General features: G+C 42.8%; 1 protein-coding gene and 1 long non-coding RNA gene across 4 annotated transcripts in view; one reads left to right on the top strand and one right to left on the bottom strand.

Annotated features, from left to right (window-relative positions):
• The window catches only part of bcam (basal cell adhesion molecule (Lutheran blood group)), a 53,715-nt gene that overhangs the window by 20,135 nt on the left and 7,924 nt on the right, over positions 1-25,656 (top strand). For 2 of the 3 annotated variants that reach the window (XM_030102047.1, XM_030102048.1), the window contains exons 2-13: positions 15,580-15,707; positions 15,911-16,127; positions 18,193-18,266; positions 18,359-18,455; positions 18,565-18,747; positions 19,692-19,813; positions 19,907-20,048; positions 20,578-20,693; positions 21,955-22,096; positions 23,163-23,287; positions 23,981-24,122; positions 25,084-25,104. In XM_030102047.1, coding sequence (XP_029957907.1) covers positions 15,580-15,707; positions 15,911-16,127; positions 18,193-18,266; positions 18,359-18,455; positions 18,565-18,747; positions 19,692-19,813; positions 19,907-20,048; positions 20,578-20,693; positions 21,955-22,096; positions 23,163-23,287; positions 23,981-24,122; positions 25,084-25,104 — 1,509 coding nt within the window. The remainder of the gene's footprint in view (positions 1-15,579; positions 15,708-15,910; positions 16,128-18,192; positions 18,267-18,358; positions 18,456-18,564; positions 18,748-19,691; positions 19,814-19,906; positions 20,049-20,577; positions 20,694-21,954; positions 22,097-23,162; positions 23,288-23,980; positions 24,123-25,083; positions 25,105-25,656) is intronic. The other variant, XM_030102049.1, reaches the window with a different exon arrangement.
• On the bottom strand, positions 11,530-25,552 carry LOC115396274 (uncharacterized). Its single transcript, XR_003932368.1, has 3 exons — positions 25,271-25,552; positions 24,142-24,149; positions 11,530-11,563 (listed from the first exon to the last, which is right to left on the bottom strand). It is a non-coding gene; the product is annotated as an uncharacterized LOC115396274 (long non-coding RNA).

The following is a 25,656-nucleotide window of genomic DNA, read 5'->3' as shown; positions in this document are numbered from 1 at the left end:
TTCTGTTTGTTCTCCAAAGACGGTGAACTGGAATTACTGGGAACAAACTTTTATCCAGTCCAGATTTAATCTAATTAACTTTTCATACAAGCAAACTTCAAATTCAGCTGGTCTGATGAAGATATTTCTTCATTCTGCTGTCACAGACACTGATTTGACGGCCACCTCAGGCGCTGAGTAAGAGTCTCAAACACTGCGAGTGACTACAATAAACAAAACTGAACAATTCATACCAACGGCAAAGTGAGCCTGAGACAGATGTTCAATAAATTTTTAAAACACATTTGTAGCAACTTATTCCTTTGAGGAAAAAAAAACAATAGAATGAGCAACATTTGCTGATGATTATCTTGTTCTCCACAAAGGAAAAAAAAAAGAGAGAGCTGCTGGACTGGAGTAGAAGCTCTTCCACAGCTGCTTTCCCACACATTTCTTATGATGTTTGACAGCTTAAGACCCTTTGGGGGAAATTAGTCTGGCAACTGAGCGTGCAGAAACATAAACAATCAACAGGTTTGTTGATCGGGATTGGTGCAATTTGACTTATATTCAGCAGAAACTGGTTTGCTTTAGAGTGCGTTGAAATTTAGCAATTTCCAAAAGAATAATACAACGTGCTTCACATTTGCTGCTTATTTATTGTGTTTGAAATTACATAAAACATCTTCATGAACGTTGCTCTTCATCATGTTAAGGCTGTAACGCTCACATTCACTATTTAAAGTCAACAGTCTGTATGATCAGGTGTGCTGTTCTTACGTTCTTCCTGCAATATCACCAATGACATTTTCTTATTTATATCTGACAAACAGTCTTGAATCATCACATATTTAATAGATTTTAAATGAGTGATGATAGAGAGAGTGAGAGGCCACACAGAGCTGCTTTGTCCACATGGCTGTCGTGCAGCTGTGGGCTCATGGGAAAGCCCTCGCAGCGCAATATTGGTAAGCAAGCTATTGCATCTTGGTGTTATTTACCTTCACCCACTCTGTTTGTTTGCTTCAGCTTGTGCAGTGTATGCATAACCCGTGCACCCAGGAACAAGCCCTTTGTCTGACCAACAAAACGCCTGGGTGCTACTATTGAGCAGGAGATGACTGCCGGAAAAAAGGTGACGGTGTTTGAGGAACGGAGCTGTTGAGATACGAAGGACGGGCAGGTGTGGCGGCCTTATGGATTCTGTGTGTGTGTGTGTGTGTGTGGTCGTCTGTGTACGTGTATAAGTGAGGGTGTGTTTTCGTTTTTGTGAATGTTACAGTATGAGACCGTAAATAGACTACTGTAACTAGATCCAGTGACATTCATCCCTGCCCTCATCAGTATTAAAATACGCATGGGTTGGCAGCTCAGCTTCTTCTAGTGTGTGTGTGTGTTTGTGTGTAATCATGTGCTTTTATTTTAGCAGGAGGCTCCACAGCAGAAACTTGACACACAGAAACATGTTGACCTGCTTTTACCTTTTTCTCACCTTACACCTTATCACAAATCTTTACTTCCCCTTCTGGACCACGAGAGCCTGGGTCACTTTTTTGTGTCTTAATCAAATACAGAGTGAGCTATTGTGCTTTTAGACATACACATACACACATGCACACACACAAACGCTGTAATAGTCAGGTTCCAGTGGGCTTTTTATTACAGTAAATGGGCCTAAGAGCTTCTTTATGCAGAGTATTTATCTGCACAGCATTGTTTGGAAATGACTTGCAGAATGAATTGATTTAGGGATCCAGAGAGAGGGGAAGCAGGCGAGACAGCAGAGGCCGCAGCACTTTGTGGCAAACCCTTTTAGCGAGATTAACTGTAGCCTTAATGTCTCTCCCCTTATTTATACTGAGTCAGCTTCTCTACCCTTTCTCTCTCCTCTCCTTGACAAGGATCTGTCCTGACTGTAAAACTCAGGGTGCCAATAAGGTTTTATTTAAAGAAAAAAAAAAAAAGATTGAAATGATTTCAGTAGCAAACAGAAGTACAAAGTAAGACTGTTTCAGAATCTAATTATACTTTCTCCCTTTGGAATATTCATTCATTCATTTACAATAAAGTGCATTTTGAGGCAGTTACTGTATTGGATTATATCACTTGTTTTAAATTAGGATAATATCGACAAATTGGTTAGACTTAAGAAATAAAAAGGGAAATGTACTCCAAATTAATGTTCTCAATCTTTTTTGAAGTGTTTCTACTGGCGGTTGCAAATTGCAGATAGTATGTTTAGTATAGAAACATGTGTTCACCTGTCTGTGTTGACTGAAAATGAAACCAGCATTAGAACATTTTCTACAAAAGATACCATGAGTAACCTCAGATAAACACTATTTTGAGTGACAGCAACTCTCTTCTCTACTGTTTTGTTTCCACCAGTCCAAAACATTCTGGGTTCTGTGTAAGCTCTGCCTGAGGAGAAGCACACTGAGTCCTGAGGACAATGTGCTTCATTTTTTTTTCCTTCCATCATACTTTCTATCAGTGATTTCCATCCGCACATTGGAAAGATGGTCCATTAGGAATGCTTGGGCGTTCGCAGTGCCGCTGCTGTGGAAAATATTACAATGGATTTGAAAAAAAAATCCAAATGTCTTCATTTAGAATGCGAAAATATTCAGATTGCCACTTTCCAATTTGAGAAACTCATGAACTTGATATTGATCAGTATGAGGGTCAGAAAAATCTCATCCCAGCTACCCATGGGCCAAATTGTGACTGAGTACTTCTACAGCAAAGACATTGGACATTCAGCTTCTATGTCATGTATTTACAGAGTGTGAACGATGCAAATGAGGTTCAGAAGTGATTAAAACTACTTTTCTTATTCATAATTTTGAGAAACCAATAATGTTATCATATTTGGGAATTGAATTGGTTCATGGAAGCTACATGTAGCTGCAGAGTTCCAGTAGCCTGCGTTGGTTTGTAGAGTTTACAGCAAAGTGTTGACACAGAAATTATAACAGACCTGTGAAGATAATAGAAATATTCCACTATTACTCATCAGTATATCTGTAGCCTCAGTTTCTGCTGTGTTTTGTATCAAAGGTTTGTAAATAAGACATAAGTGAAGACTCTCAATCAAGCTTGTCCTTTAAAATGCATTGACTAATTGTCAGTCATTATTAATTTTCATGATAAAAAGATGGTGGCCCAGAGCTGTGTGCCACTGTGCACTGTGGGTTCAGATAAAACCTGCAGGTTTCGGCGTTTATTGGGCGTCAGTAGGGTTGTGAAATGGTATCAAAGGTAAAACGTATCTCCTGTGAGTCGTCAAGCCTTATGAGAGTATTTTTGTTAGGAAATAGCGTACTAAATCACCGCAATCACTACAGCTTTCTAATAAAAGTGGATTGAATAGTATACATAAATACGACATTTAAGGTACTTGGGTTGGCTCTAATTGGTTGTCAGTCTCTTGCTATTCGTTCATCATCTTCCCAGGGCTGCCCTGTCCTTATGGGGTCCTGTGAGCAATTTATAATCTTTACTGCCTCCCTCATCACCGAATGCACCTCATTAGGATACCACATTATAGACGCCAGCAGCATTAGGGACAACATATGCAAGCAGATTGCTTCTGCCAAACACTGCTTATAATTCTGGCCCATTAAAGCAAGTCATTTACCTTGATAAATAGGTAGAGGCAGAGTGGAATTGAAAACACACCAGGGACCCTCTCCTTCCCCCAGTTCATCTTTCTCCTTCTCTTTTGCTACGGTTTTAACTCTTTAGCAGCAGCTTCTCCTTGCTTTTTTATCTCAGACTTGCTTTTGCATCATTCTCCTGCGTCTGCTCTCTTCTCCAAGACCCTGGAGCTTTCTCAACTTGCTTCTCATTCAAACTTTGCATGGCACTCCTTTAACTCTGCCCATTTTTTTTTATCCTCCCTTCATTTCTGCCTCCTCTCTCATTCTATTTCTAATTTTTTATTTTTTTGCCAGCGGCTGTGTTTCAAGGAAGACGGGGAGCAGTGAGAAAGAGAGGAAGAGGGGGGCAGAAGAGGACAGAGTATGTTAATTGGAGTGCCTGAGGCGAGAGGGGTAGAAAGGGAGAAGGAGAAGAGGGGAAAGGAGGCCCAGATTCTGGGGCCCCCCAAAACATTAAATATTAACACCTTTTCACATCTCTGCCCCTTTAGTGACATCCACTGATTGGGTTCTCTCTCAGTCGATCAGGCCATATGCACTCGCACACACCCTCTCCCTCCTCTCCCTTTTTTTTCACCAAATTGAGTTCCCTGTGAAAATGAAAGGCAGCCAGGAGGAGACATACTGCGGTAATTGGCGACCCTCTCCGGTTTGTGCCCTTTGATTTAAAATGTAATGAAATTCTTCTTGATATTTTTTATCCTTGCGTGTATTTCACCGCTACAACGCGACACTTTTTTGGGGCTTTGTTACCACCACTATATTAAGACACAAAAGTGAGCTCTAATAGGAGCAAGACACTGGCTATTGTTGTGCTAACTCATTGTTAATGGAGTCAGATATAATGGCACCAGATTGTGTCAACTAAAAGATATTAGCTCTATAAATGACCCAGATTTTCTGTGTGAGAGATGAGTTCAGTTTTACTCAGCTTACTCTAATGGGGAAGGACACTCAAAGAATACTTTAGTTTATCAGTGAGGCTATATATCAAAGCTACTTTTCCAGAAGCACTTACACAGCACTAAAACTCACAAGCCTCATATATTCATAGCTCTATTTATAATCTCTTTATAAGACGTCCTAGCTTTGTTTTATTCCAACCGTCGCTTTTTGCAGAATAGGCCTGAAGACTGCAATGTCAGCTGGCTGAATTCATATTCCCCTCGCGCACTGTCCTCGTCTCAGTTTCCATTCTTTTATTTCGGTTGTGTCTTTTTCTTTTTTTTTTTTTTTTTTTTTTTCTGAGATCCATCCTCGTCCTGATTCTCTCTTCCCGACTCACTGGCTCATGTTCGAAGAGGACAAACACGCCCTCTCCTCCACACACACACACACACACACACACACACACACACACACACAAACACATTCCTGTTGACCACGCAGCTCCAAACTCCCGTGTTTGAGTGGCGCTGACTTCTCACCCTGTTGCCAGAGCAGCGAGACGGACGAGGGGGAATCTCCCAGCAGACAAAAGGCTGCGTGAGGGGCCTACCTTGTAGCTCACTTCACAGTGTTTGTCTTGAGCTCTTAAAGTGCTGGGAGATGACACAACGCACACACTACTAAAGCTGTGATTTATCTGCTGCGACTGCGCATGCTGTGACGATACCTCTGTGCCCTCGACTTGCACACATCAAATACCATCGTACGTCCCGGGAGGGGGAAGCAGCATTTGTATAGTCATCACTCTTTACAATGACTTGAGGTTCTGCGTTTTATGGCATTGAGAATGATGCACAGATGCTAATGCGCTGGGCTGGATGGCTGCAGCAGGGACTGATGTGAACTCGCTCTAATCGCTAACAGCCTAATGTTTGACTCAGCTGCATTACGTCAGCCCCGAGTCTCCCGGATCATCAGACACTCCAAACTCATTTCCTTGCTCCCTCTTTTCACCTCTGCGCTGCTCTCTCCTTGCTCGCCTCAGATGAAGCTCAACCCCTGAATTCCCATTAAATGAGACGTGTTTTAAGTGCTAATCACATCCGCGTCATTCAAAGCACGCTTTACACATCAGTCGTGAAAGATGAAACACATTTCAAACAAGTAGACTGAACTGCAGCCGTAATAGCGCTGCCCGAGAGAGGCGGCATATTAAGCTAATGCAAAAAGTTTTCAATAAAAGGTTATAGGACTCTCATATAACACACAGACAATTCAATTTTTGTCTCCCTTTCAAGACAGACACAAAGTATCTGCTGGTTTTAGTGTCAGTAAATAAACATGGTGGTAAAACACAGTCTCCCTTGCAAGACTGGGATAACAATCAGCTGCAACCTGAGCGTCTGTGTGTGTGTGTGTGTGTGTGTGTGGGTGTGTGTGGGTTGCTGCAGGGTCCCAGGTGTGAGTTTTACATCCACTCAGGTGGTACTTTGGTTCAAGCCCAGACATGAAATCAGACAGGTCCTTCCTTATCCTGTAATTGCAGAGATTTGCATGTGGCATCTGAATATCCGGGGTCTGCCCATCTTACCTTTAATCAACGTCCCTTCCCACAAACACATAAAAACCCATAGCCCTCATAAAATACAGGTAATCCATAAAAAAGGAGCCTCGTTTCAGCAAGCAGTGAAATAGGAGCTTCAAACATGTTATTGCGTTTGACTCCAATTAGAGGTCTAGATAAGATCTTTGAAGCACAATAGACCTCTGATATCGACTCGCAGTTATGACCGTAGGGGCTTTTAACTGGCTTGTGAATGGTCAGAAGAGATTTATCAGACTGATCCAGCATATGTGATTGCTGCAATTGGTATTTTTGAGTGCTGCGTTTTGTAACAGTGGTGAAAATCCCTGAAAAAACAAAAGTTTTTCTTGGAATTTTTACTTTAAGTCTTCCCATTCAGACCTCTGGCGGTTTGAGTGTGTTGAAAAAAGAGCTGTGAAACAGCATATGAGTTCAGTTCATAATTTCTCTCTAGTGAAGAGAAATGGCATGAATACAGATTGTTCCTTCGTAAATCAGGTTTACCTTTTTTTGCAATGAACATCTTATAAAGATCTTGCAAAGAATAAACTTGCTTTTATGTCCGTTCCAGTTTTGAATCAGAACATTGTAAACAACACGATATAAAATACAAAGCGGTCTGTCTTTTTGGGATCAGAATGGGTCTTCCTTGTGGGTTGGTGGTGGAAAGCCTTATGGGAGATATATTTTCCCTGAAAGTTTATCTTTAAATATTTATGAAACCATTTTAAGACAGAATGAGACAGTCACTGTTTTATGAAAACACATTTGTAGAACTAAACTTTTTCTAAGTTAAATGGAGTGGGGAAAAATCAATGAGCTTTTAAAGCAAACTCTTTTGCTGTAACTGTTGCAAACCATGTATAAGCTAAAATGTATCAATTGAGATGAATTTATATGACACAAGAAGACTTTGGTTCTTGTTGCTGATGGATTCTGACAACTTATGAGACAAACGTCTCAAAATAGGGACTTGTGTGAAGTTTGGAAGTCGCAGACTGAAGTTCTGCGAGTGTGGTTTTTATCCACTCTTTGTAAATAGGCAGTTTGAGACGTGTCGCCTTTACCTGGACGAGTCTTCAAAGCTTTACCTGAAGCTGAGGAGGAGGAGAAAGTTGTGAGTTACAGTAATTTTCCTGGGATACTTTCGGTGAGGTTCAGATGGGGCTTGTTGAAATCTTGGCCTTTGCAACAAGATATGGTCATTTTTTATTAAAAGGGTTTGATGTCAAAGTGTTCCACCCTGACAAAGAGTATTTCGCAGCTATTTTTGACATGCTGTAACTTTCCACTCCATTTCCATCTCAGTCCAGAGATGGTTCTTTTGTGTCCTTTTACTTTCTGTTGCCTCTTTCTCTCATGTTATCTGACCTTCTCCATAGTCCGTTTCATGAATGCAATAAACAGCAGTGGGGTTCTAATTAGCATCAGATACATACTGTTGTTCTGTTTTAAAGGTCAACACTTAGCGGGAAAGCAGCAGCGATTGCTGCACGTAGTCACCTATGCATGATATATGGATGCAGTCAGCGGTAGAAGTTTCCAAGGGGACAGACAGTCAGTGTATACTGTAAATACGCCTGTCTGGTCTTTGTAACTGCTGTATGTTATCACACTCCGTGTCCTTGTTTTACTTCTGCAAACTGCATGTGTCTTCCACAACATCGGGACGCTTCCTCTCTTTCACTTCTTTGTCTGTCGTCTCTCTCTCTCTCTCTCTCTCTCTCTCTCTCTCTCTCTCTCTCTCTCTCTCTCTCTCTCTCTCTCTCCCGCCTCACCCTCAGCATGTGGCACTCATTGTTGGCGTGTGTGATGTGTATGCGGGATGTGTGTCTGCTGTGTGTTTGCTGCAGCTGCTCTCCCTGCGCTGCACCTGTTCTTGTCTCGTCAGTCAGGCGTTGATGGACTCCGGGCCTTACAAGGACCCACCCCGACACTGTCACTCTGACCCAGCCTGCCCCCTGACACACACACACACACACACACACACACACACACACACACACACACACACACACACACACACACACCAAAACTGTTTCCACACAAATGTTGGAAATAAAATGCAAAAAATATATACATTTCTCATGATTTGAAAGAATTGCATCTATTGTACCTATAAATACTGTGTGCTCTATCAAACCACAATCATATCATGTGGTTAGTTTCAGCCAAACACCACTTTCTCTACCCCGGACGCCCACTGAATGACCTCTTTCTTTTTACTTCTCTGCATTACAGCTTTCTCTCTTGGGTAAAGTCGTAATGAATCAAGTTAGTTTCTGAAAGAGAAGTTAACTGAACAAACTGAACTTCCTGAGCAGAAAAAGGCTTGAAAAGAGAGGCAGACTAATGTGAGCATGGTGTGGCTGTGAAACACAACTTTCAAGTCTGAAAGTCATTAACCGACTATTATCAGATTTAGTTTTCTGCAGGAGTCTTTCAATGCCCCCCATTGCCGCAGATGTAGCCACATAGTCTTTTATTCATGAAGATGACTTCATTCAACCTGTCAAAATGTCACCGCGGTGACGACAACCACTTATAACACATGAGTGGAGTAAAATCTATGCTCATGTTATGGCTCCTGATCTAATGGGAAATTATTTATTAATGGGTTGTAGTCGCTGTGAGTGCAGTGTGTCTCAACCTGTGCTTGTTTAATACAAAGTAATTGCTTATCTCTAAGAAAAAGCTTGAATTGGAATAGATCTGGTGTTGATTGTTTGCAAGATGTCAACGAAATTACAGACTTTTCTCATGCTGGGAATAATCACTGTTCCGTCTGAAAAGGCCAGCCTTCTTTTTTTTTAATGATTGTGTATACACCAAGATTTAAAGATGTAAAAATTACAAGCGCGTGCAGTTTGCATTTCAGTGGAAGTATAATTGTGGCAGAAAATAGAACTTATATAGAAGGCTAGATGAAAAACAAAAAGAACGTTAGTTTTTGTGTGAAGATGGATCCGATGGATGGGTTAGACACGTCTTTCATTAAAGGGGCTGTATCATGCTTTTTTAGCTAGTCCAAACCCTAGAAATGGCATTAACATGGTAATAGTTTATTTTTGGCGCTAAGGAAAAGTAATTTTGTGTGAAAAAAATTTTTTCTGGGGCTAATTCTGAAACCCGGAAGAGAAAACGCTCCGTTTCACTGAAAATCCCGCCTCTCCCCCTGTGGACTTTGACTGACAGCGAACTTCAACCAATCAGCGCTTCAAAACAAATACGCTGGCTAGCTTTAGCTCTTTAGCTCTAGCTTCTCTACACACAAAAACGTCTTTTCCTGTGAGAAACTCACCAAGCGCAGACCCTTCAGACCCTTCAGACTCTTGCTCTTGTTTGACTGTTGCTTTCAGACGATGGTTAAAGTTTATCTCCTTAATCAGAGTTAGAAAAAAGCGGCAACGCTGATTGCCCAGGGCCTGCGGGAGGGGGGCTCAGGGGAGCCATCTTCACAGTGTGACGTGAACGTGGGAAAACAGAGCGTTTTCACGGGTGCGGGAGGGGCTGCCTCTCTGAGCAGCACAAACACTAGGAAAGCTTAAACACGCGGGCACGAAGGAAAAAAAACGCCTTGGGGGTGTTTTCGGTGAGTACATAACTATATAACAAGGTTAAAACATACAAAAAGTGAATTTTGCATGATACAGCCCCTTTAAAAAAACAAACTGGAGTTCAAATGTAAGAACAAGACAGAAATAGATCTCTGGCTGCAGCAATGTGTCAAATGCAGTGTTTTGATATCAAACCAGAATCTGTTTTTAACCTGACCAAGGAGTTTTATTGCTTGTTCTGTTTTTAATAAAGTCACACTGTCCTCGTGACATTGAGCATCCTCTGCCGTGAGACACTGTTTGCTTTGCCAACAGTCAAACACACTAATCCTGTTAGAGGACATACACACACACACACACACACACACACACACACACACACACACACACACACACACGCACACACTTACTGGCATCGCTCCCTTATCCATCAGGTGCCTTGTTGCACTCCTGCAGTTCCCTCCTGTACACTCTCTCCTAATGACCATTTTCTGCACAGTCCTTGGTGCAGAGTTGCCTCTGAAATCAAACACACTTCTGTAGGACCTGCGGGCGTTGTGATCCAGGTGTATGCAGCCGAGTGAAATACCGAGCGCAGCCGTCACTCGTCACTCGTGGGTGTTTGGGTTAGCGGGGAGACACACAGGTATTATCAGCAAGAGGAAGGGAATGCTGTCGTCAGGAAGAGGTTCCAGTGGGCAATGTGGGGCCTGTCATGTAGGTTGTGCTGATTTTGCACTGCCTGTTGTTTCCATTTCCTTATTTCTGTCACTCTCCCTTTCTCCCCTTTCCTTACTTTCTTTGTTCCCTTCTTTTTTGCTAACGTGCATTATCTTTGTTTTCAAACACACACATGCGCAGACTACACGCATAGGCAAGTCCGTGCTCTGGGTATTAAAGAATGCTCTTTGAGAATGAGGGATAAAAAAGAGGAGAAAGAAGCTTTCGGTTTGATGTCCAGAATACGACAGTAGGTGAGGCGAGAACAAGAGAGGAAAACAGGATGGGAGAGAGGGGATCCAGCTGGTTTCTGCCGTAATGAGGGGAACCCACTCGTGTGTGTGTGTGTGTGTGTGCAAGCCTGTTTTAGGCACACTGTGGGGACCTCTGCCTCATGCCACACTTGCATCATGGGAATATAAAAATCATTCCCCATAAAATTAGACATTTTTTTTTTTGAAAGCAAAGACATGTTTTAAGGGTTTTAATCTTAGATTAAATGATGTTTCTGGTTGAGGTTAGTATGAAGTTAGGTAATTAAATGTAAGCCAAAATGAGTCCCCTGAAGTGAAACATGAGTGTGTGTGAGAGAGAAGAGGCCAAGGAGAAAGAGATGGAGGAGGCAGGGAGATCAGTTGAGGGGAGAAGAAGGCAAGACGAGCCACGGGGTATTAAAGCTGGTTTCACATTAACTTTTCAGCAGTTGTGGGACTGACACGACTCTCCGGGTCTCCTTTACTCTCCCATGCAGCTTTGACAGCCGACTCAGATCCTTTTTTCTTTCTCCCCTGTCTTTTTTTGTACAGAATGTACTTAACCGTAGCTTTTTGGGCCGGTTCATAAATATCACATGCATTATAGATAGACTGTAAGAGTGAGTGTGTGTTTGTGAGTGTACAGGTCACAGCCTGACCGTCTTGTTCCCATCTGTCTTTCAAGGCAGTCACGCACCCCAAAACACACACACACACACACACTTTCCCTCTCTTTGGCCAAATCCGATTAGCTAGCCTGCATCAGCTAACGAGACCCCCATGAAGCTGCCCCTCTGCACGACCCCTCTTTCCCCCTCCACTCTCTGTCTTTCTTTCTCTTTTGCTCATACGCACACACACACACGCACACACACACACACACACACACACACACACACACACACACACACACACACACTCACACACAGACAGCAGCCTGTGCCACTAAATACACAAACACTTCTGTGCGCACACACACGCTGCTCCAGGCTCAAATTGGACGGCGGACTCCCTAATTATGCTTTAATTGCCTGTCTCTGCCTGTCCAGCTGCCTTGTGTGTAAAACACAGAGCAGCCGTGTGATTGATCACTGAGGCCCAAACATATTGTGAATGACGCTCAAAGATGATTTGTTGGAAAACGAGGAAGGCAAACCAGTGAGACCAGGAATGAAATCAATAAATGAAAAAAGGAAGTGCAAAACGAGGAATGTTGCACTAATGAACTCTGTGGGTAAACACGACCGTTTCTTCATCTCACACACCGACACCACCCAGCCATCCACAACACGCTGTTTGTTCTCTGCTCCCCCACAGACTGTCTTGACTGATAAAAGTTTACTATTATTACCTCATAAAACAAAAAGATGGAGCTTTTAACAGCTTTGAAAGCGAGGGTTCAGCTATTTAAATTCCATTATGCTTGCAAATTTCAGTCACTGGTGGAAAAAAATGTGAATAATATATGACAGAATGATACCACAAATATGCTTCATTGTTTCTGGAGGAAAGGATTTACGATTACTATTGCCGCTTCTGTTGCTAATAAAAGCACATCAGATTGAGAGTTTGCGCTAGTTATTGCTGTAGATGTTGCAATATATCACAAGGTGAAGGGAAGTGCTGAGTTCATAAGGGTCAAGGCATCACCAGACTCATCTTAATGTTAAGGTGTTAGAGGTGAAAATCACTAAAATCTCATGGCTTAGAGTCTTGTCAATATTTCATGGCAATAAATCAAACTGTTGGGGAGAGATTTAAGTGTGGACCAGCATGAACGCCAGAGATAAAATGGGTAATTATTTTTATTGAGGGGCCTCCATGAAAACCTAGGGCAACCAGGAAGGGCTGAACCGTAAATACCACTCACTTTTACGGAGTTCATGCAGCTCTTATTGAAGAGCGGTGTGTTACATCTTGTTCCTGCTCTACATGAGTGAAGTTCTGGAATGATTTTGGATGGTTCGACTGATAAGGGCGATCTGAACTCCTAATACTCCAACACAGTGGAGAGGGGTCAAGGTAAGGCTCAAGCATACACAAGATATAACACTGGAACGTGTTATATAACCTAAGTAGCTGTGCTGCAGACATCGTTTACATAGATGGTCAAGAATTCATAATTTCTCATTGAACACTTACGATCCAGCCAAACAGCCTGCTTCACTAGTTTAAAGACAACGTACCGTACCCATTAACGACTTAAACTCTGTGTATGTGCCAGAAAGTCACTTGATTTAATGTGGTGCGTTTGCGAGTGTGTGCTTTGCCCATGCACCATTCAACAGGACACTTTAGTTCTGAGTGCTGTCGAAAAAGCGCAGAGCTTCATTTGCTCGCACATTCTTGCACATTTGTTCCTCTGGCTCGCTGTTTGTGTTGGCACGGAAAGACAGGGCTCCTCTTTTCGGGCTCCGACAAACTTAGAACATGAAACTCGGTTTGTAAAACTAATGTTGGTTCACTGGAGAGTGTCTGAGCTGAGCAGCCAGAATATTTAGAGAGAGCGTGATGCTGTGTGGGGATGAAGAGAAGAAACAGCATCAGCGAGGAAAACGAAGCCTGATAAAAATAGTCGAGGGAAGTGAAAGAATAAATGAAGAGGAAGTGAACGGATAAAACCCTGGACGGAGACATGAGGTCTTTTCCACAAATGTCAGCACTCCACTAACCTTTGACCCGTGAATGGTTTGTGGGTCTCGGTGAATCACATCATCTGACCCCGGTGGAATGCGCCTCACTGACACACACGCACACACGCACACACGCACGACGCAGAGCAGCCACAGCGTGTGTTTTTGACAGCTCGCCCTATTATCTCGCCTGTACATCCTCCCTCGCTGCCTTTCCTTACAGCCTTCGCGACTTCTACTGACAGAAAACTGATAACTAGGTGGCCGCTGCGCCGCGCCTCTCATCTCTCTTTAGACACGTTGAGCTCGCTTTCATCTCGCCTCCGTCTGCGTCTCTCTGCCCTGTTATTTAAACCTAGCTGGTCGAACGGCTGTGATTCCCACAAGTCCGTCCTCCCCAGCCTTAGCAGTTTCTCACAACAAATAAATTATTCAGCTGTGGATTTTGTAGTCCAGAAATTGATGGCATGATTAATTCATGTTATCGTACTGAAACGGGAGCTATGTTGTTCATTAACTGTGTGTATGTCCCAAATTGAAAAATGAATCTCAGTCTTAGATTTCATGCGTTTTAATCAGTGTATTTGATTTTGGTTGCGTCTGCATTATTTGAAGGGATTTTGGAGATGTTGCTGACTAGTTGTTTACCGGAGCGTCTTCGGTGTGCTCCACATTCAGAAACTCATCGTTCCAGTTTATTTCTGTCCAAATATTCTGCCCGGCAATGAGCATGGCTGCCGTGTATGTTTCCTTTACTGACATATCAGGTAATGGTTTCTAAGTATGCTGAGAAAGTCGTTTGCATGGTAGACCAGAAAACAGGATGTGGAGCCACGCAGCGGTGCGGCGGTTTACATTTTCACCTCCTAGTGGGAACAACCCTGATTGGAGTCTTGGGAGTCTTTCTACTTGGAGTTTTCTAGCTCTCTTTTTTTAGGTCCTCTGATTTGGTCGTGCTGTAGCCTTGTAAGTTTTGTGTTTTCAGTAACATTCTTTACTTGCAACAGCCCTTTGTTTTTAAGTATCAAAGCCTCACAGCAGCTACATACTAAACTCAGCTGTCGTGTCTTACTGCAACATGCGATTTATGACATTTTATTTGCTGCAGTGACTTTATCAGCAGAACTGGAGCTCGCTCTCTCTCCCTCTCTCTCCTGATCCAGCCTTTCCTCTCGTCTGTCTGCGTCTGTTCTCTCCATAATGCAATCGAGTTGCCCCGTTGCCTCTCCATGGCAGGTTGTACAGAGAGTCCAGAGAGCTATAGTGTTCCCTGTCCCCACAGGAACCATTCCCGCTTCGTTCTGCGCCCCAGCTGCCTGCTCTCCCATAGAAATCTGGGACACAGTGTGCATCCTAATGTCTCTATTGAAAGAGGAACACTGACAGTCACAAAGGCCTTATCGCTTCCCCTTGAGTCCCTTAACGATTGTTTAGCCCTGTTGATATACTTTGACGAGAGCCCTGGTATTTGCAGTTACCCAGAGCTTTCTGTAGCTGCTGCTTTTTCTGGATTTACTCATATTGAGATATTCATTATTAGCACGACACTTCAGCGCTTCAGAAGTGGATCAGCAGTCTTAATTAGACAGTAGTTACATTGACCTTAATTACTCTTAATTGCTGTCTCTCTTGGGTTTTTCTGTAAAATATTAATTTGGTTTGAATTACTTATTACAGACAGCTAGCAATGAAGATGGAGAGGTTTAGTTTTGTTTTCTGTAAAAAGTGAAGTGCAGTTTTGGGTGTGTGTGGTCCACTGTGTACCCTGACTCTGGTGTGTCTTTCCATAGAGCCGCACTACTGATACTTTAGTTGTGATTGTGTGTGTGCGGGAGGCGTAAATTGCATGCTTGAAAGTTTGCATGAATGCGTTTCCAGTAAGGCTGTAAGTATGTTGCAAACTGTTGGGGTAATCACAGACTGCGGCTCGCTGCTGATGTGTCCACGAGGAGTGATGAAAGCAGACCGCCCAAGGCATCGCTGAGAAAGGCAGGGCCGACGAAGTCCCTCATGCACACCGCATGCCAGTCCTCCGATTCTCATAGCTCAGTGTTTCAACAATCGGAAGCCCCGGAGGCATTAAACAAACAGACGGGCTTTCAGTCCAATGAAATGTAGACACATTGTAGTCATTGTGGTTTTGATATTTGAGTTTCTCCGTCTGGATGTTTCGGTATAACCTGGTAAAGTGCACTCGGACATCACAACAGCAGTGACGCCATACTTTTCCGGCATCCGCTTTTTATGCTTTGTACAAGTGTTTGATTTTAAATATTCCCTTTGTGTGTTCTTTTTTTGCAGTTTGCAGTGGGGCTGTCACAGTGAAAGTGGCTCCAAAGGTGGAAGTGTTGAAGGGAGACACTGCTCAGCTGCCGTGCACACACACCGTCTCACCACCATCAACTAACACCATTGTGGAATGGTTTTTCGTGAGTAATCTTTAGATGTATTATTGTTTGTCACTCCATATTTGGACTAATAATTATTACTGCAAAGGCAAACAAATGGTATAAACTAATAAGTGACCGTTTTAAAGGTAACTGAGGGATTTTAGACCCTCACTTTCTGTCGTTGATTTGTTTCAATTCACCTCACAAAATGTTTTTCCATCTTTATTGTCTTTGTCTGTCAGGAGGAGCAGGGAACCAGGAAACGCGTGGCTTTCCGCTCTCAGAGTGGAGAGCTGAAAAGCGACGACGACACTCCGCTGGCGGGGCGGGTCACCATCGGAGAGGACTTCACCTTGACCATTTCCTCCGTCAAACCTTCTGACGAGCTTGCTTTCTACTGCCAGGTCACCGCCGGCCCGAACGGCGTTGAAGATGCTCAAACTTGGCTCAAAGTCTTCTGTAAGTCAGCCAGTAACCTTTAGCCTTTAGTGTGACCTCGGTATTACCTTGTCACACACACACCACACACACACACACACACACACACACACACACACACACACACACACACACACACACACACACACACACACACACACACACACACGCACACACACACACACACCACCCCCTCTCCCTGCTGTTGAATGGAATTTATGGCTTGACGTGTCGCTGTCACTAAAGGTTTACGACTTGAATCGATGCGGTGTGTGTGCGTGTGTGTTTGTGTGTAGGCACATGCAAGCACACACGTGTGCATGTGTGTGTGCATGCATGCTTTGATTTAGAAGTCTCTTAATTGCCGTGTCATGCATTTAACTTGATTGCATTACGCACTTAGTTACATGAACTCCATGCTAAACCTTAACATACAAATATTTTTTTGGAAAGAAATATTTATCATGATCTTCTTAATCTTCTGTGATTTATTTTTTTGGTTAACCCATATCTTCTTTAAGTCTTTAAATCCTTCTTCAGAGCCCGGAGTTGCCAGTGTCTTTTCATAAGTTACCCGGAGGTCAATTAACCCCAGTCTAATCACTGTTGACACAATTGATGAATAGTTCAATCACACCTGTCATGTCTCATATATCCCTCTTTAATAAGGGTCCAGATTGATCTCAAACGCGCTGAAGGCCGCCCCAGGAACTTGCCGCCGCGTCCTTACCCTTCTCGCAAGGTTGCATCAGGATGAATGGGCTTTACTGACGTTTCACATTGCACTGATCAGTCACTCTGAAAAAGGGGAGGATTTGTCAAGGGAGGGTAAAAGAAAAAAACAAAACAAAACACAAAAAAACCTTTGTTTTGTCCCGCTTCAACTTTTAAAACCAGTTAACTATTAACATTTCTGCACTCAGAGGCACCAAAGTTTAAAGCAATCTCATAAAGAAAGCAGCTATTAATTTTGAATGGGCAAGTCGATGTTGAACAATGCCTCAATGAAGTGATGTTTAATAGAGGCTTTTTTAGATGCACTTAATGCCCGCAGTACAAAGAAAACAGGCTGTCACACAACCAGCAATTATTCTTTGTTCGCTTTTGACCACTTGAGTCATTGGGGCTGAATTATAGTGTGTCTGCCTGGCCTTAACTTAATGGGACTGAGTTATGAGGTCTCCTGAGGGTTCAGCTGCAGTGCCGATAGCCTGCTATCTTTATCTCCAGAAGCCTGTGATAGAAGAGGAAACCGCAAAAAAAAAAAAAACACCCAACAGCAGAATTGAATGAATCTTGCTTTTCCTGTTCTGTACATTTTATACTTGATTAGCCTAATATTGAATTCTGTCTAAAATCCCTTTATCAGAAAATTGCAGTCACGTCGGGACGTCAATAGTTAAGGGAACCTGCATTTCTTCTAATTGCATATGGCTGCGTAGCAGAGAGAAAGAGAGCGACCGTTGAAGTAGTTTTAGAAACATTTTCACATTTAAAAAAAGACCAAGAATTTGCAAAGTGATAAACAAGTTCCGATAAACAAAGTGTTGAGTGCAGATCTCAGATGGGTGGAAAAGCCATCAGCAGGGAATCCCTGGATAGATGCTCAATGCGTGTCATCCCCCCCTTCCTCATTCTCCCACATTCACTCGCATCGAGGGAAAATGCCAAAAATGGTATTATGGAACACAAGCCGAGAGCGAGAGAAAAAATACCAATTGTTTATTTTTATAGGGAGTCGGCAGCTGCAGGCGGAGATAAGATGACCTTGCATGTGAACAAGTGAAACAAGTGAGCGCGAGAATGAAGCAGAGGAACTGGAGGAAGCGCTCACACCTGTGGTTGAGTGTGCAAAAGAGAGATAGTGTGTTTTCTGGGTTTTGTTTTGGTTTCTCTGTGCTTCCACTATTATCAGCTGAAGTGAACTCGGTCCTAATGGAAAAAATGAAGTTGGTTGTTTACTAACAAGGTCAACAGCAACAAATATGGAAGTAAAGTGCCCGCTTTTGCTTCTATATCAGAACTTCTTCATCCAGTGAGTCATAGTGATTTAGTAAGGACATTTGCTCTATTCTTTCTGTTACAGTTGCTCCTGAGAAGCCAGAACTCATAAAGACATCAGTTCAGGCCATCTCCGTGGGACAGTCTACCAGCTCAGAGGTTAGCGATCAGCTCCTGCGTGTTTGCACAAGTGCGACGTTGTTTGCTACTTTTATCAGTTACAAACCCTGCATTTTCCCCCTCTGTATCAGATTGGCACCTGCGTGACGATGAATGGCCACCCTCAGCCAAGGATCATCTGGTTCAAAGATGACCAGCCCCTCCCTGAGGTCAAAGACAAGCGGGAGAGTATGTGTCGCTCCGCTGAGTGTTAATGATATGAACTTATGTTTCCAAAGCTCTGTAAAGCCACCGCCTGAGGTCGTTCATCTCAAGAAATGTTCCCTGTCTTTGTTAGAGACCTACATGGTCCCCTCTGTGGTGAAGGAGGCCTCAGGTCTGTTCACCATCAAGAGCACCCTGTACGCTCAGCCCACCAAGGCCGACAAGGACTCGGTCTTCCAGTGCACCGTGGAGTACAGCATGCCGGGAGACCAGATCAAACAGAAGAAGTCCGACACCATCACCATCAACCTCTACTGTGAGTGTCCGGGCGAAACGCACCGCGGTTGGCAGATTACGCCCAGTTAATCTGTGACGAGGGCGTTCAACCAAACATCTTTCACTTCTCATTATAATTTTTGAAGGTTTTTCAAATCAAACCTTTTGATCAGATGTCAGTTTTGTCATGAGCTCATTTTTCAAATCTAAAACGGAGAAAACCAGACCGCTTGACTCTGACGTCCCCTGTCAGCTCCCGGAAAGTGTCAGTGATTAAAGCCAGGCAGGAAAATGAGGAGAGAAAGATCATGAATAAGGGAAAGCTTCCTGAGGAGCACGGTTACTTTTTGTACCTTTTATACAAACAGCAGGAGTGAATAAAGGCACAGGAGTTCTGACAGGAACTGGACGTATGAAAGGGTTTCTATTAGCACACACAGTTGGTAATTACTGATTAAAAAAAATTAAATATAAAAGCACAGCTGAGCTTGGCAGAAATTTGATTCCACAATTTCATTCATAGAGCTGAGACGGTGTCATTTTCAGAGGTGGTTCTCACATTTTGGCCAAAGCGTTACAGTGGGGAAGAACCTCTCAATATACAGTAACGCAATCGAACTCAGTTCTCGACAATAAATGAACAGTTAAATTGCAGCCTCTCAAAAATTGATTATTTAACTGTAAATCTAATGAAGAATTGAATTTAACATCCAAAACAATCTGAAAACCAACCCTCATTGTTGAATGTTTCCCATCCTGAGAGTATCACTGTCATTGCATACCTCTCCTCTTGCTCACCACTCGAGTTAAGCCTCGACCAGAGTGGAATTTGAGATTTTCCACAGAAGCGAATGAGGAGGGGGTCGTAAACTATGTTATGAGGAATGTATTGCTCATACGTGATTAATGGTGCAAAGTATTACAGTGCAAACGTCACCGTTGAAGGAATTTTCACCTGTTCCATGTCTGTTCTTGTTCGTCTAGATCCCTCCGAGACGGCGACCTTTAAACTGCTCAACGCTGAGCCGATCAAAGAGGGGGATGCCGTCACGATGAAATGTGAGACTGACGGAAACCCCCAGCCAGAGTTTGACTTCACTAAAGATGTACGTTTTGTCCAAGAGAGTAAAACCCTAACTTTGTTTTGTTTTTTGGTAAATCTTTACCCTTACTCATAATTCCTGTCCCTCCACATTCAGGGTAAAAGCCTCCAAGGCCAGGGCGGTGTTCTGACACTGAAATCTGTCAAGCGCACAGACGCCGGTTCATACAAGTGCCAAGCGACTGATTTCGATAACCTGGATGCCGAACTGAGCGGAACGGTAGATCTTACCGTCAACTGTGAGTGGACCGCAGTTACATGCTCACAATTAATTAAACACACAGAAAACACGTCTCCCCTCCTGTTTGTGCACTGCAGTGAACCTCCTTTTCATCAGTAAATCTTAGCATTAAAAAGGTTAGAAAGGAATGAGCCTTAATGGAATCCCTTTAGCCGGGCAATATCAAATTCAATTCTTCACAGTTCATCTGTTACTTTAATGTTATCCTGAGCACGCTGTTTAATTTGATCTTATCACACACATTAAGTGGTGATAGCTTAGAAAAAAGCATGGAATAGGCTTAACTTGGGCTTCAAAATGGGCTTAACTTCAGAGTGAGTGTATTAGCTTTGTTCTCAGTATAAAAAAAAAAGAAGAAAATTCTGCTTAGCGTTGCTATTTTCAGAACTCTATTACATGGTTGTTTCAGTGATGAGGGCCCTTTTGATTTGAAGTGGCACTTCTTCATCTCCTCATAATGTATAGAAGGCAGCGTGTTTGCAGGTGTCTGCTTCCTTCGGGCTGAGCTGTGTGTTTCTCTCTGTCAGACATCGACCCGGTGAGCGTGACTCCTGCCGAGTCTCAAGTTGTCAAGTTTGGAGACAAAGTGGAGTGGCAGTGCAAGACCAAGGCCTCTGCTCAACACACTGTCCAGTGGAAAAAGGTGTGCGCTGTCATTTTTTTTTCACTCTTTATTCCCTCCTCTCCTCTCACTGTTGTTTTTTTTTTTTTTTTCTGAAAATACTCCAAACTATTCTGTTGTGTATTTTTCTTAAACAGTTTGTGTTTTAACTCGGTCTGATGCATAATCCAGAGCCTGGAATCGCCACAAGGTCATGAAAGTGCACCTCATCTGTGAGAGGAGGGTTTTTTTCTATGTAAATTCAGATAACAGCTTTTAAAAAGCAAAGTTATTAGAGTTACATATTAACCAGTCATGAATCCTTCTTGAGCTTCGCAGGCGGGCATTTTGTGTTTGCGGTTCAGCCCTTTTTCCAGCAATTTGTAGCTGTTTTTATCACACATGACAGGATTTATGTTCACAGCACATGTCTTCATTATCTCTCTTATGACTTTAGCTAAATCTGGGCTACATTTTTTTTATGGTATGTGATTGTAAAAAACTTAAACTTTGTGTCCCTGACTGTTTCCAGTCTTGATTGGATCAGCCCACAGCATAAATCTTTGGAGTGCATATCTGTATTTCTCTTCTTTCTGCTGTTTTTTTGTTTTAACAATTTGTTATCATAAATGTTCAAAGGCTGATTTACTCATGCCAAGTCCTGTAAGTGGTAAAAGGTTACTTTAATCTGCAATTTGCATCATTTTTACGGTGAATGGCTGAAGTTATTAGCTCTTTAGCTGGTTTTCAGTTGTCTTCTTTTTACTGAGCTCTTGCTCTCGTTTTCTGTGACAATGCACATTTTTTTTCATCCTCACCATATCTGGTGATATCTCCGCAGCTTGATACTGTAAACACACGCATCATCCTGACAGTGCGAGCCTGTGCGATTGGTATTCATCTCTGTTTCTCCACTTGTTTGGTTCAGTGTCGAACCTGTTGTTGTAGCCTGTGTATCTATTGTTGTGTCTCCTGGGTGTGATAGAAAACTCACCAGCTGTTGGTTTTCTGAGCGGAGTGTTTGTTCTTAGACAGACTGATCCCTCTGAGAAGAGGCTGCGAAGAATCTCAGACGTCAGGTTCATCATGGCGGACTAACTTTGATCTGTTATCGCTGCGCTTTCAAACGGAGGCTGTGAAGTTTCTTCCTTTGCTTTCCCAGCGCAGAGCCGTGCCTCAGAACGAGACGCTCGCGGTGCCGTGCGGCTCTCACTTTCACACAGAGAGCGAAAAAGAAGTACAGCGGAGGGATGCCGGTGTGAGTCCGATTGGTTTTCACTTCTGTGTGTTTGTGTTCCTCCAGGGATCCGAGGTTCTCTCTCAGGACGGCACTCTGTCAATACTTCAAGCTTCCTACAAAGACGCCGGAGAGTACATGTGTGTTGGAGCCGTTCCAACGGTGCCAGGACTGACGGCTCAGTCGAGTGTCAACCTCACTGTCAAAGGTAACGGACTGCACTCACACACAGGCGAGCTCAGCTGACCGCAGGAAAGTTAATGGTGCAATATTTGGACTACAGTAAGAAATTCCCCCCGGCTTGTTTTTATCTTGGTTGTTTTTTTTTTTGTTTTTACACATCATAACATAAAGCACAGTCACCAGGGTGCTATCTGTTGGGGGAAGGTTTGAAAATTTGCTTTCCTTTTAAAAGTTTTAGTCTGCATAGGGGACAAAATTTTTTTACCTGTTGTTTTATGTTAAATGTAGTTGAAAATCTAAGCGAGGCAGAGCTGCCCTCTCTCTCCCATCAACAGAGAAACAAAAGGTAGTTATTAGAAGTAATTTTTAGCTGAATGTTGGACTTCCTGAATTTTCACAGTACTAAATATTTTGAACAGGTACTGGAGGCTGCAGTGAATAAAACAACCCCATTCCTCCCATTCCTGTTGTTCCAACAGTACTAAAACATACATTTCAGATTAACTGTCCAGGGCGTCGGCGCTTTGCATTTGCATTACAGCCAGTTCTGAAATATGTGTTTTAAGAACTCAGCATATTCACTATTAGACCTGAATTACTTTTTATTAAATTTTTTTTTGGCAATTCTGTCATCGTCAGAAACGTCGACTGGCTCCATCGTCAGTTGCACCCAGACAGTCAGAAATTCACAGTCATGTGTTTCTCCTGCTACTTTAAAGAGCTTTATCCCTCAACAGTCGCAGTGAGCTGTGTGTGGCCTCATGCCATAAAGCTGGGAAACAGATTAGACTTCACACTGTCCTCCAAGCACAGTTCTTGGTAAATTACACATCCTGCAATACCGACACTGTACACACACAAACACACACACACGCAATGGTCAGCGTGTGGGTGGGCACAGCATTGTTTGAGTTAGAGGAAGAAGGTTGTGTATTTGGTGTGGAAGAAGCTAAGAGCTGTTTGCTGTTTTTCCTCTCTGGTTGATTAGCAACAATATGACATGGAACTGTGTGTGTGTGTGTGTGCACGCGCTTGAGTTTTAGCTGCATTGTTCACTTTGTTTATGCAACGCTTTCTCCACTCCCGTTCAGGAAAACCAGTGATCGAGACTCCGGCTATCGCCGAGGTGGGGCAGGAAGGAGAGACGGTGACTGTGAAGTGCACAGCCTACGGCGTTCCCATCCCTCAGTTCAACTGGAAGCCCCCAGGAAAAGAGGTCTCTATTTAAAAAAAAAAAAAAAAAAAAAAACACGACCAAGACAAGCTGAGACAAACACGCGTCAGTTTTTGCGTCACTGGTTTTTAGGAATGAACTGGCACCACTCGGTAAACTGAAGCTGTTGTTTTTTCCTGGAAGGGAACGTAAGATGATTTGAAAACAGGCTGTGGCTTCCGCTGTTTGCTTTTCTTATTCGAGGCAGCATGAGAAGTTTGAAGCGTGATTTTTTCATGCCATATTAACGTCTTCTCAGTAGACTTTTATGCTAAACTTCAAAAAGTTATAAAAAAAGAAGAAAGTGCGAGATCCCTCATGGAACCGCTTTAAAGAAGTTTACAGACGGAATACGGTTTCATTATTAAAATATTGTATAAAGCAATAAGGCGAGCTACAACTTTAATGATATTTTGGAATAACTGGATAATGTCAGAAGCAAATAGCGATTTAAGGAAGATCAAAGATGAGAAATATTTAAATTTGAATCACCAGCCTTTTTTTTTTTTTTCTTTTTACAAACCAATGAGAAATAGTCACAGCTGTGTCCAGTGTAACAGTAACAGGATGCTACTAAACATAAATGACAAGAAATATCTGCTTTGAGTTTGAATTGAACGACAGACATGAGGAAAGAGCATGCGAAAGCTTCACCGTCTCACTCGTTCTCTTTCTCCCGTGTTTCCCTCACCCCAGGCGGTTACAGTGGAAGGGAACAAGGCGGTGAGCACCCTGACTCTCCAGGCCACAGCAGAGATCATGAAGGAGGGCGTGGTCTGCGAGGTCGCCAATGAGTACGGAGCCGCTATGGGGAACGTCCCGGTATCTCTCAAACGAAGTCAGTACAACGAAACAACCACTGTATCTTCACTTTCAGCCGGTTTAACACAAGATGGGAGGTTTTATCACACAAGTGCATCTTAGGAAAGAGGAATTCAATGGACAGTGTATTCAATCATAGCTTCTCCTAAATATTTTTATGATGTTGCACATAACATGACATTAAAAGCCTTTTTTCCATGAATTTTTCTTCAGCTCAGATGTCATGGAAATCCATTATATTTAATTAAAACAGATGTTTGTAGTCATTTCCTAGCCACAGGCCTTAATTATACCAATTAAAATGTTTAAAAAGCTTCAAACTGTAACTGACAATTAACTTAATGATAGTGTAATATTTTGAATGGAACCCCTGTATTAAGTGATTTTATATTTCTGGTCCTCGTTTATTTCATAAAGCAGTAATTGAGCTATTTTGTTTGAAATTACTCTCAAGAGAGATGCTGCAATTTATTCTTATCACCCAACATGCATACTAAGCAATTATTATAGTACTAATTTCTCATAATTCTCATCTAGACGTGTGATTGGGATTATCCCAATTTTGAAGCAACTGATCTTTGAAACTGTGTTTTGGTGAATAATAAGCATCCTGGTGCCATGTTTTGGTGCCGGTTTGATGAAGATCAAGGAGTTCAGCAAAACACGTGCACGAGTGTCAAACTGCAGCAAACATCCTACAGTAGTGAGTCGGTACAACAGAAAAAAAACAAAATCTCCTCAATGAGACTTTATGTTCATGTCAATAACTGTACTAAGCTGATGACTGCAAGCTAATAACACTCTAATGACTGTTTTCTGTTTCCTGAATTGATTCGGTAACGTTCCAAAAGTGTCGCATGCAAACACGGAAGTGGATTTGCAAAAAAACAGTGCTTGACCTCTCTAATCCCGCTTTGCTCTGTTGCGGCGCCGTAACATCAACCCTTCTCTTCTCTCCTTCTTCTCCTGTCTTGCAGCAGTTGGCAACTCAGCTGAAGGTACAGCCTTCTCCCTCCTCCTCCTCCTCCTCTCCTCCCTTCTCTCAGGACTCTTTGTTGTACAGACCCTGTAATTTAGAAACCTGCCCCTCCATCCATTTCCTCTTGCCCCCCCCCCCGCCCGCCCTTCCATCACACGCACACACACAGACTCACACGTGCACACACACACGCATACACATGCACCTCTACACACACTCTTTCCTCTGCTGTACTGTAATCTTGTATATTTGCCCTCTTGCTACCGAACACTGTGGATATTGTATATTGTTATTCTTCTTCTCTTGTCACCTTTGTATGATGTCTGTCCTATATTTTGTGGATGCTACTGAAAGTTTTTGTGGCCCCTCGGGGACAATAAAGGATTCTATTCTATTCTATTCCTTCCATTCTTCTCTTTGCTTCTTGACTGTGTCTGTCGGTCACCTCTGCTTTCCGACTGCCGTCTTGTTCCTCACTTTTTAACCGTCGCCGTTTTCACCCGCCGGGTTTTTCTGTGTGTGTGAACTGCGTGAACCATTAACCTTTTTGTGTGCGTACGCTCTCCGTGGT

The sequence above is a fragment of the Salarias fasciatus genome, chromosome 11 (assembly GCF_902148845.1).
Source record: "Salarias fasciatus chromosome 11, fSalaFa1.1, whole genome shotgun sequence".
Lineage (NCBI taxonomy): Eukaryota > Metazoa > Chordata > Actinopteri > Blenniiformes > Blenniidae > Salarias > Salarias fasciatus.
Note: the sequence above shows the minus strand (reverse complement) of the source record. Positions and strands in the feature narration are given on the sequence as shown.